Source organism: Cucumis sativus, unplaced genomic scaffold, assembly GCF_000004075.3.
Source record: "Cucumis sativus cultivar 9930 unplaced genomic scaffold, Cucumber_9930_V3 scaffold31, whole genome shotgun sequence".
NCBI classification, from domain to species: Eukaryota; Viridiplantae; Streptophyta; class Magnoliopsida; order Cucurbitales; family Cucurbitaceae; genus Cucumis; species Cucumis sativus.
Genome location: NW_022279546.1, coordinates 329,039 through 342,076, shown reverse-complemented (window position 1 = coordinate 342,076; position 13,038 = coordinate 329,039). Strand labels below are relative to the sequence as shown.

The 13,038-nt window shown below is 33.1% G+C and overlaps 1 protein-coding gene and 1 long non-coding RNA gene across 2 annotated transcripts; both read left to right on the top strand.

Moving 5' to 3' along the window:
- Positions 1 to 695, top strand: LOC116405825. The gene is made up of 2 exons (XR_004218920.1): positions 1 to 363; positions 445 to 695. It is a non-coding gene; the product is annotated as an uncharacterized LOC116405825 (long non-coding RNA).
- An 8,143-nt stretch (positions 696 to 8,838) lies between these two features.
- Positions 8,839 to 9,340, top strand: LOC116405798 (major centromere autoantigen B-like). Its single transcript, XM_031889578.1, has 2 exons — positions 8,839 to 9,100; positions 9,204 to 9,340. Exons 1-2 carry the CDS (start codon positions 8,839 to 8,841, stop codon positions 9,338 to 9,340), a joined length of 399 nt encoding a protein of 132 aa, XP_031745438.1.
- The last annotated feature ends 3,698 nt before the right edge of the window (positions 9,341 to 13,038 follow it).

Genomic DNA, 13,038 nt, shown 5'->3' with positions numbered 1-13,038 from the left:
GATCCAATAGGAGTTTGTAAGATTATTTATCATCTCCATTGTTTAACTTTCTCTATAAAAACAATGTTGCTATTGATGGGTAAATTTATACAATTAAGAGTAAGAAGCCTATAGACTAGCATTGCTAAATTGAACATTCAAAATTTGCTTTGAAGTAAGAGTCGAGGATGGTATAATTATTCTTTAGTTGTATTCCTCTTTTTCTTATAGATCTTTGAAGAACCAAATTAGGTTATTTTCTTCTTCTTAATGAGTTGTTTGATCAAAGCTTATTTTCTTCTTTATTTTTGCAGCACTTTTGGGTTGCCATTTCAATTGTCTTCTTTGTTGCTGCTACATTATTTACTCTACTGAAACTTTGTGGTAATTTTTAATTTTCCACATTTAGATTGCAGTCTGTTTAGTTTGATTTTAAATAATATGTACTAATTTTGCAAATTCTAGATTTAATCTTCCCCAGGTTGTAAAGTATATTTTGGTCTTAGATAGCCAGCCAAGCTAAGCTAAGTAGATGGAAGCAATTGTTGAAGTTGAAGATTGTGAAAGCGTTTAAGATTTCTTATTTAAGTCTTGTATTAGGATCTAGTTTCATGCATTATTATAGAATGTATATACAAACGCAATATTAAGATTTCATTTTCTATATACAAATGTAAAAGAAAAATATTGTAGTTCCTAAAATAATATTAATTTTATTGATTTGTTGGTGTGAGAAAAAAATATTTATTTACACGTATCTAATGTCAGTTTATAAAAAAATGAACAATAATGCAATAATTATATATTTTTTTTTGTAAAAATAGATCAAAAAACAAGACTTTAATGTCGGTTTTTAAAAACGATATCAAAGGCAAACCGACACTAAAGGTCAACAATAGCACCATAAAAAATGTCGGTTTTTAAACCAACATCAATGACCATACCGACATTACTGATGCATTTGATATCGTTTTTAAACTGACATCAAAGCAAAAACGACATTAAAGACCTTTAATAACGCTAGCATAGATGTCAGTTCCGAACTGGCACCAAAGATCATTAATGTCGTTCCGAACTGACACCAAAGATCATTAATGTCGATTTTAAAACCGATATTGAATGGCAAATTTCTTCTAGTGTAACCAAATTTATATAATTTGAGAATCAACATTTTAATAATTTTATTCAATCTTACTAACTTCAAAATAACCAAATTGAATTTGAATTTCAAAATAACAAAATTATAATTTAATAGTATTTGAGAATCTCAACGATAGATTTTGTATCAAAATAACCTTAATTGAATTTCAAAATTAAAAAATATCAACTTGTTCGATATCTTTATCTCAAAATAATATTAATGACTTGAATATCAAGATAATTAAATTATTATTTTAAAATTGAAAGAAACTCAACATTAAGAAATATCAACTTGTTCGTATACAAGCACACGAGCACACACATACACACGCACGCACGCACACATAGACACACACACACGTGCCACATGCGCACACGCACGGACACGCGCATACATCATGCACACGCTAGCGTACACGCACCAACTCACCCACACGCACACGCGCACGCACAACATATGCACAAAAGATGTGTAAATAAAATTAAGATTAAAAAACAATTACAATAATTATGTTTAGGAGTAAAAATCATGTTCATTTGACTTTAAAACATTAATTAAATTATAATTTCTATCAATATTGGTTTAAGAGTGTCCATTATTTCAATATAAATGCGGTTTTATATGCAATTTTACCAACAAAAAATAAGTCGAATATGGACCTGTAGATCCACACTCTTTGTCCTAAGAAATGTTAATAACAACTTTTCTATGGGTTATTTTAAAAAATGGAAAAACTATTTTTCTTTTGAATTTTAGCAAATAACATTTTTTGCAGGTGCATGGTATTTTACAAAATATCCACCTTCTCCAACTGTAATTATTTAGTTTCTACGTTGTAATTAATTTATGTCATTTATCAGCTTTTAATTAATTTTTACTTGAAAAATATACATCAATCCATATTGCAACTTTTTTTTTAATATCTTGGGACTCAACTAATTGATTCAATATTTTAATAACTTTATTCAATCTTACTAATTTCAAAATAACCCAATTGAATTTGAATTTCAAAATAACCAAATTATTATTTTTCAGAATTTGAGAATCTCAACATAGATTTTGTATCAAAATAACCTTAATTGAATTCAAAATTAAAAAATATCAACTTGTTCGCTATTTTTATCTCAAAATAACATTAATGGCTTAAACATCAAGATAACGAAATTATTATTTTAAAATTGGAAGAATCTCATCACTAAAAAAGATCAACATGTTCGCACACGCACACACGCACGAACGCACACATACACATGCACGCAAGCACACTCGCACACGCGCGCACGCACGCACTTTTGCATACACACACACATACATATGCACGCACACCCATCCACACTTACCTACACACACGAACACACGCGCACACACACACATATGTATATAAAGATGTGTAAATGAATTAAAATTAAAAAATAATTAAATTAATTGTGTATAGAAAAACTTTTAAACCATATTCATTTGACTTAATAACATTAATTAAATAACAATTTTTATCAATATTGGTTGAAAAGTGTCATTAGTGTAATTATTTCAATATAATGGAGTTTTATCCTATTTTACCAACAAAAAACAAGTCGAATATGGACCAGTAGATCCACACACTTTGTCATAAGAGATATAGCAACGTTTTTATGGGTCATTTTAAAAATGACAAAACTACTTTTTCTTTTGAATTTTAGCAAATAGCATTCTATCACGTGCATGGAATTTTCTAAAATACCAAAATATTCATCTTCTCCAACTGTAATTATTTTGTTTCTACTTTGTTATGCATTTATCAACTTTTAATTATTTTTTTATCTGAAAAAGATACATAAACCTATATCATAAATTTTTTCTTAATATCTCGAGACTCAAGTAATTGATTCAAGATTTTCATAAATTTACTCAATCTTACAATTTTCAAAATAACCTACTGGAATTGAAATTTCAAAACAACCAAATTGAATTTCAAAATAACAGAATTATTATTTTTCAAACTTTCAAAATGTCAGATAGATTTTGTATTAAAATAACCTAAATTGAATTTCAAAATTAAAAAATATCAACTTGTTCGCTATCTTTTATCTCAAAATAACATTAATGACTTGAATATCAAGATAATAAAATTATTATTTTAAAATTGAGAGAAACTCAACATTAAAATATATCAACTTGTTCACACACAAGCACACACGGACACGGGCAAACGCGCACACACGTACACACGCACGTATGAGCGCACACACACCCACACACCCACGCGCACAAGCACATACGCGTCCGCACACACACAGACAAACATAAGCACACACACAGACACACACACACGTGTGCACATCAGCACACAAACAGGAATGCACACACACATACACACACCCACCCACATGCACAAATGTGCACAAACGTACACCTGCATGCACACACACTCGCACGCATACACACACGCACGAACGCACACTCACACCCACACGCATACCCACACACCCACACGCACGCACATACACACAGCGCACAAATGCACAAAACTGCGTAAATGAATTAAAGATAAGAAAAAATTACATTACTTGTGTTTTAAAAAGACTTTTAAACCATGTTCATTTGACTTAATAACATTAATTAAATTATAATTTTTATCAATATTGGTTGAAAAGTGTCATTAGTGTGATTATTTCAATATAATGCGATTTTATCCAATTTTACAAAAAAAAAAAAAAAACAAGTCGAATATGGACTAGTAGATTCACACTATTCATAAGAGATATAACAACGTTTTTATGGGTCAATTTAAAAAAATGCCAAAACTATTTTTTAAAAAAAATTTTATCATATAGCCTTATTGCACGTGCATGGTAATTTATAAAATATCAAAATATCCACTTTCTTCAACTGTAATTATTCCGTTTCTACGTTGTAATATATTTATGTTATGCATTTATCAGCTTTTAATTATTTTTTACCTGAAAAAGATACATCAACCCATGTCATAACTTTTCTCTTAATATCTCGAGACTCAACTAATTGGTTCAAGTTTTTATAACTTTATACAATCTTACTATTTTCAAAATAACCTAATTGAATTTGAATTTTAAAATAACCAAATTGAATTTCAAAATAACAAAATTATTATTTTTCAGAATTCTAAAATCGCAACGATAGATTTTGTATTGAAATAATCTTAATTGAATTTCAAAACTAAAAAGTATCAACTTGTTCACCATCTTTATCTCAAAATAACATTAATAGTTTGAATATAAAGATAACTAAATTATTATTTTTAAAACTAGGAGAAAGTCTACATTAAAAAATATCAACTTGTTTGCACACAAGCACATGTGCACACCCACCCACACACATGCACACGCACAAAATGTGCATACACGCAAACATGTACGCACACATGTGCACACACACGTACGCACGTGTACACACACGTACACACGCGACAGCACACACACGAACATACGCACAAACGCACACACATACACGCACATGCGCATGCGCACGCACCCACACAAACTCACACACGCACAAAGATGTGTAAATGAATTAAAATTAAAAACAATTACACTAATTGTGTTTATAAAGACTTTTAAACCATGTTTATTTGACTTAAGAACATTAATTAAATTATAATTTCTATCACTATTGGTTTTAAAATGTCATTAGTGTATTTATTTCAATATAATGCGGTCTTATCCAATTTTACCAACAAAAAAACAAGTCGAATATGGACTAGTAGATTCACACTCTTTGTCATAAGAGATATAACAACATTTTTATGGATCATTTTGAAAAATGACAAACTACTTTTTCTTTTGAATTTTAGCAAATAGTATTTTTTGCACGTGCACGGTATTTTATAAAATACCAAAATATCCACATTCTTCAACTGTAATTATTTTGTTTCTACGTTGTAATTAATTTATGTTGTGTATTTATCAGCTTTTAATTATTTTTTACTTGAAAAAGATACATCAATCCATATTGCCACATCAATCCATACCAAAACGTTCCTAAGAAAGGATCATCTCACCCATAACTTTAAATTCTTCAAACAACAATGCAATTAACTTAAAGCAGAACAAAACAAAACAAGAAATCTAACCAACAATAACAAAAAAATAAACCTTAAGCCTTGATCCTTGCAGTCCATTGGGAGGTTCAGAACGCGGACATGATCGAGAACAATCGATTCCGAGCTGCAGGTTTCAACATCGACAAAGAATTTCCAAGTAAATGAAAATTTTGGAAATGGGTAGTGAAGAAAAAATAAGGTTGAGAGGATTTTGTTTGGTGAGTGGGAAAAACTCTAGCCAGTGGAAAGAGAAGGGAAAGAAATGGGGTTTAGTTTACACAGATTTTTCTTAATGATTGTTGGAAGAACAAAGAGATTGTGAGAAGGTTTAACGGCAACGACAATGGCAGAATGTTAAATCCCCAAAAAGACTAAATGGCCAATTGAGAGGAAGAAGGAAGAAAGAAATTCTCTTTCAAGCTAGGGAAAAGACAGAGGAATGGGAATTGAATTGTACGTTTGGTATGGCTATATGCAATTTTCTTGCTTCTTTATGGATATGTTGTACAAAGAGTAGAACGATGACATGGTTCACTTTGTTTCTCTCTTTACAAAGTAACCAATGACTTAAAAGAAAGACATTGAACAACAAATGACCAATAGAAAACAATATACTCAAGAAACAATAAAAAAAATGCAGAAATTAAAAATGAAATTGGAAGTAGGAAAAAAATGGAAGGAAGAAAAATACCCCAAAAGTTCTAAATGCAATATGATCATAACAAACATGTCTCACTGTGAACAAATCGAACAAGCTCTATAACGAATTTTGTAGTGGGATTCCGACTCATAGAAGCCGGCTCCAGGCTTGCACAACGAATGACCAATACAAAATAAGATCCAGTAAAAAGAAAGGCCCAACTAAAGTGAAATTAGAAGACACACACGTCCTATATTAAGGTAGAGTCAAGGTAATTTAGAAAAATTCATTACCGGACAACTACCTCAAAATTACCCGAACTTATAAACTATACAATTATTTTTTCCTGATGTTCCAAAACACTTGCCAACTGAAATTTTCTTTTGACAAATATGCAATGGGTTTCTTGAAATTGAATGCTCAATCCAGAAATTGAAAATGAAATTGGAAGTAGAAAAAAAATGGAAGGAAGAAAAATACCCCAACAGTTATAAATGCAATGTGAACATAACAAGTTGTATCATCATGAACAAATTGAACAATCCCCAAAACAGATTTTGCAATGGGATTCTGACTCCAATAAATTGCATCCATGTTGACCAAAACTTTCCGAACAAAGGATTCAGCTTCCCATCAACATGCATCACAATCCTATAACTTTAAATTCTTCAAAAACAATGGAATTAAATCAAGGCAAAAAAAAAAAACACAACAAGAATTCTAACCAACGATAACAAAAAAATCCACCTTAACCCTTAATCATTGTCGTCCAATGGGAGGTTCAACATTGGACATGATTGAGAACTATTGGTTCCCAGCCGCAAGTTTCGGCATCGACGAAGATTCTCCGAGGGAAATGAAGATTTTGGAAATTGGTAGTGAAGAAAAATAAGGTTGAAAGAATTTTGTTTGGGGAGTTAACAAAATTGTAAACCGAACCCCATGTGTTCCATTTTTCTCCTCATCGGCCAGAATTTTGTCAACTCCCCAAACAAAATCCTGGCCGATGAGGAGAAAAATGAAACACATGGGGTTCGGTTTACAATGATTTTTCTTAATGACTGTTGGAAGAACAAAGAGATTTAAGGGTAACAAAAAGAATGGAAGAATGTTAAATCCCAAAAGACTAAATGGCCAATTGAATGCTTAAGAAAGTTTGATTTGCCTGTTTTAGCAGTTTTCTTGCTTTTTTATGTAAATGTTGTAGAAAGAGTAGAACAAGGACATAATTCACTTTTTTTTCTCTTTACAAAGTAACCAATGACTTAAAAGAAAGACATTGCACACTAAATGCCCATTAGAAAACAATATACATCGAAAAGAATAAAAAATATGCCAAAAAACGGATTTTGAGTAGAATTCCGTCTCAGATTTGCAGTCTCCAGGTTTTCCAAAACGTTCCTAAAGAAAGAATCAGCACAACCCACAACTTTAAAATTCTTCAAAAACAATGAAATTAACTCAAAGCAGAAAAAAAAAGATAAAAACTCTACCCAATGATAACAAAAAAATAAACCTTAACCTTTGATCCTTGCAATCCATTTAGGGGTTCAACACTAGACTTGATCGAGAACAATCAGCTCCCAGCCGCAGGTTTCTGCATGGACGATGATTTTTCGAGGAGGGAAATCAAATTTTTGGAAATGGGTAGTAAAGAAAAATAAGGTTGAAAAGATTTTGTTTGGAGAGTGGGCAAAATTCTAGCTGGTGAGGAGAAAAGAAAAGACATGGGGTTCAGATTCGAGGGATTTTTCTTAATGATTGTTGGAAGAACAAAGAGATTGTGAGGAGATTTAAGGGTATCGCCACGAATGGCAAAATGTTAAATCACAAAAGACTATTGTTTTCTTGCTTCTTTATGGAAATGTTGTAGAAAGAGTAGAACGATGACATGGTTCACTTTGTTTTTCTATTTACAAAATAACCATTGACTTAAAAGGAAAGAATTTGCACCACAAATGACCATTAGAAAACAATATACATAAGAAAGAATAAAAAATACGCAGAAATTGAAAATGAAATTGAAAGTTGAAAATAAATGGAAGGAAGAAAAATACTCCAAAAGTTCCAAATGCATTACGATCAAGAGAAATTTGTATCAACATGAACTGATCAAATAAGCTCCAAAATGATTTTGCAGTGGGATTCCGACTCAGATAAGCAATCTCCAGTCTTGCCAAAACGTTCCTAACAAAGGATCATCACACCCATAACTTTAAATTCTTAAAAAACAATGGAATTGACTCAAAGCAGAACAAAATGAAAGAAGAACTCTAACCAACGATAAGAAGAAATAAACCTTCACCCTTGATCCTTCCAATCCATTTGCGGGTTCAGCACTGGACATGATCGAAAACAATCAGTTTCCAGTTGCAGGTTTAGGCATGGACGAATATCTTCCAAGAAGGGAAACAAATTTTAGCGAAGTTTGATCTACCTGTTAGCAGTGTTCTTGTTTTTGTACGGAAATGTTGTAGAAAGAGTAGAACGATGAAATAAATCACTTTGTTTTTCTCTTTACAAAGTAACCAATGACTTAAGAAGAAGACATTACACAACAAATGACCAATAGAAAATGATACGCAATGGAAAAGAATAAAAAAGAAAACAATATGCATTTTTGTGTTCAAATTCTTGGTCAAATCGCAATTCAGAAATGAAATTTGGTTCATTATCGACGATAATATGGTGAACTAAATAACATAAGTTTCAGAGTCATGGGAGAATAATAGCCTTGCTAATTGCTCAAACTCTGAATGTGAAGGCTTTTCCCATGTGAAGGAACCCAAAGAACCAGCCAAAGCAGCATGCTTCTTCCCAATGCAAGAACATTCAGTGTATCTTCTGATTATGTCTTGAATGCAGTAGGAAAAAATGATATGAAGTTGTAATTCAAGCTAAGGTTTTGTTGCATAAACCAAAAACTTAGATGGATAAAACACAAAATGCATCCTGTTCCTACCTTATGCCTACTACATTGCTAACAATACACTTACTGCACTCTCATAGAAGGAGCCAGAAATGGTTCTTGATGATCTGTTAAAATCTTTTGATGAAAATGTAATTAGTGCAAAGAGCGTTGATGATTCTAAAACAGAGGCACCTCATGCTAACTCGGATGTGCAATGCATCTCTGAAGATGAAAAAGTAAATGAAGTTTCGAAAGATGATGATTCTGTGGAGATTTCTGCTGAGGAAATCAATGAATCTGACAAATCTTCTCTGCCTACTGAAGACTTGGATGTTACTGAAGTTCACAAATCGAGCATTGCAGAAGAATTTGGTATGGAATTTGAATCTCAACAAAATGAGTCTACCTGTGAATTGGAACATAAAATTGAAGAAGATGTTGAAGAAGAAAACACACGTGAATAACTCTGCTGAAGAACTGTCTCTTCCCCACGAAAATGTGGAAGAAGAAACTGAAGTTGATGGAGATGATGCCTTGAGCAGTGATGAAGAATCTTTGGAAGTGAAAGACGATCAAGATGAAAATGATCAGATCCCACAACCGAAAATGTAGCATCAGATGCTGACATTGAAGGAGACAAGAAGGAAACAAAAATGGAGAAAAGTTCTGTTCAAGCTGAAGAAGATGATACAATTATCAATAAGTCCACAGAGGAGTTCCTTGAGAATGTTTCTGATGATTTGGTTGATGTCAAGATCCAATGGAAAATGGAAGAAAAAACTCTTCCTAAAGACATAATTGTCGAAGCTATCGACTCACAACCAGAAATCCCAAATGCCATTGTTCAATGTGAGGAAGCTTTGGTGGAAATCACTATCACATCCTCCAACAACAATGCAGTTCAATCATTGGCAAACCAATTCCCTAGGCCAACAATAGAAGCCAAATCTCCCGTTGAAGAACAAACCATTAGTTTGCTAATGGACAACCCAGATGCTGAGGAAGAAGAAGCTGAAAAAGAACAGAACAAAGCAAAGTTCATTCAGTTAGTGGTGAAGAATGATAATACTAGCCTAAGGTAGCTGAGGAAGTTGTTCAAGGAAAAACTCCAACTTAACCATAAGAAGATGGAAAAATAATAACATCAACACAAAAGTTGTTGGAGGTGGCGTGAAAGTGAGAACTGCTTTACAACCAGTGCCGGAAAACAGAATGACCGTGCATTAAAAGTCTAGAAAGAGAGAGCATTGTGCATGGTTCAAATTGTGGTTTGCCTCACGTTATTGATTTTGTGTTTGTTTTATTCTTTCCATGATGTATTTTGAGAGGAGGGAAAAATGAGGTAAATGATTAATTTGTCTGAATTTTTGTTCATCAGTTCAATAATAAAAATGCTAGTAGTTTGTCTTTTAAAAAAAAACAATACACTTACTGCAGCACCAAGATACAGGTTGTAGCCAAATTTCAGGAAAAAAATATATTCAGATTTTTGCATATCGAGAATTTGGTGAAACGCACCTTGAGTTTATTTACTCAACTAATCCACGAGAATTTGTGATATGAACACTCTTGGCAGAGGTCCATTGACTCCATCACCATCATCAGCAGCATTAGAAATGGAGGGAGGTGAAAACCAAAAACGCTTTCAACTTTTTGGCTGGGAATGATAATTCTTCTTTTTGACCTAAGCGGCTGGCTTGGCTCCCTCTTTTTTTTCTCGCTCCCTCTCTAAAGGCTGCCATGCTGGGTGAAGAACTTTAAGTACCTACTAGGCAGGGGTCGGGTTTTGCTTAGGCAAGAAAAGCAGAGAGGATCCCCACGAAAAATCTGAAACCGGGGGATCTCGGCGCGCATTTTACTTGATCTAAGCGGCTGGCTTGGCTCCCTCTTTTTTATCTCTCTCCCTCTCTACCGGCTGCCATGCTTGTGAAGAAAAATCTAAGGACCTACTAGGCGGGATCGGGTTTTGCTCAGGCAAGAAAAGCGGAGAGGATCCCCACGAAAACTCTGAAACCGGGGGATCTCGGCGCGCATTTTACTTGACCTAAGCGGCTGGCTTGGCTCCCTCTTTTTTTTCTCGCTCCCTCTCACAGGCTGCCATGCTGGGTGAAAGAACTCTAAGTACCTACTAGGCGGGGGTCGGGTTTTGCTTAGGCAAGAAAAGCGGAGAGGATCCCCACGAAAACTCTGAAATGCAATATGATCATAACAAATTTGTATCATCATGGACAGATCGAACAAACTCCAAAACAGATTTTGCAGTGGCCTTCCGACTCAAATAAACAGCCTCCATGCTCCCCAAAACGTTCCTAAGAAGTGACACCATTTCACAACAAGTAGCCAATGACTTAAAAGAAAGATATTGCACAACAAGTGACCATTAGAAAATAATAAACAATAATTAACACAATCTAATTGGTATCTTATGGATATAAAAGACAGCATGGATCCATATTGGAAGGATTTCAAATTAGTCTACGAACAAAGAATTTGGAAGGATTTCAAATTAGTCTACGAACAAAGAATTTGGAAGGATTTCAAATTAGTCTACGAACAAAGAATTTGGAAGGATTTCAAATTAGTCTACGAACAAAGAATTTGGAAGGATTTGTGATCAACTAAGGAGCTCTCGACTTTCTCCGCTGGAATTTACCTTCCTTGGGTACTTATCGACCAGAGACTGGAAGTAGTTGTGCTCTTCGTCCATAGTAGTCATCCAACCAGCAAGGGAAAGACCACGACGCGCAGTGGAATAGGAAAAAGAGCGTTGAGCACAGCTTTCGTGTCACCAGCAATCGTTTTTCCTTTATTGGTAGACCGAAAAGGCTTTGTCAAGCAGGCAGGCATGGTTGTCACTCGATCGACAGTTGAGAAATCCGGCGCTGTTAGGGCGATTTTGAGGAAGACGAAGAAGATAAGAGAAGGGGAGAGGACGAGAAAGTAGAGAGACAGAGAGAGCCGTTAGAGAAGAAGTAGGGGAAGAAATTTGAAACGTGAGTGAGAGAGAAGGGGAGATGAGGGATTAAAATATATTTGAATTATTTGTGATAAAACCCATTTAAAACCCAAAACAATTTCTTTATAACTAAAACAAATATTTTGTTTTTAAAATTTAGACTAAAAAAATCAAATTTTACGAGATAAAATTTTCAGTAACGATAAAGCAAAAAATATATATTTTGTTTTTCAAATAATTATAATCCAAAATTTTCAAGAAATGTGAAATTTCATTTAATAAGATAAAAACATTAGTTTCCAACTTTGGCAGTGGATGAAAGTATTAGAAATTGAAAATAATTGTTAGACATGCATGTTAGCCGTCACCACAAACCAATCCAATTTTTCATTCAAAAATGTTGAATTTATAATTAATGGTTCTCGAAACATTCATACAATTTTTTTTAAATTTAACTTACTCAATTTGAGTTTTCTTACGATGTTCATGTCGATATTATACGAAAAATTGTCTTAAATGATAAAATTGCTGAAGATATTCACAAATATAACAATGTTTTACCGTCTGTTAGTTAGTGATAGAACATGTACTAGTGGTCTATCAATTATCATCTATGGTTTTAGTTTAGTGGTTATTTATCAAGCTCTTGATAAATTAAATAGTGATTTAACAAGTATAATGTAAAAGAATATTCCAAGAATAACCTTGGAGTATCACTTGAATTTTCAAAACGACCTAACAATGCTAAACTATAAGCTCATAACTCATAACCTATCAAAAAAAGTACAGATAAAACAAAAAAACTATTTAAATCTTAAAAAATGAAATATGAGAAAAAAAATGAAAAGAGAAGAAATAAATTTTAAAGTATATGTAAATTTTAGATATTAAGTAAAAAAGAGAATATGTAAGTTGAATTTTAATCGGTAAGAATATGGATGTCTAGAAACAAATTTTTTATTTTTTAAAAGTTGATTGATAATTATTTGATTTCTTTAAATTCAACAACAACATAAAATTCGATAAGAGAAGGTTGTCACATGCTTGAGTTTGTGTTGAATCAAATGTGGACTCTCGGGCAAGGGTGTATCTTGGCCATATAATTTCGGGCGAGGGTGTAAAGGTTGATCCCGAGAAAATTAGATCTATCAAAGAATGGCCCGTGCCCACTAATGTCCGTGAAGTTCGTGGATTTCTTGGGTTGACAGGATATTATCGAAGATTTGTAATGAATTTGGAAGTGTGGCTGCTCCTTTGACTCAATTATTGAAGAAAGGAGCATATGAATGGACTGTTGCAGCTGCTGAAGCTTTTGAGAATTTAAAGATGGCTACGATGACTCTCCCAATCTTAG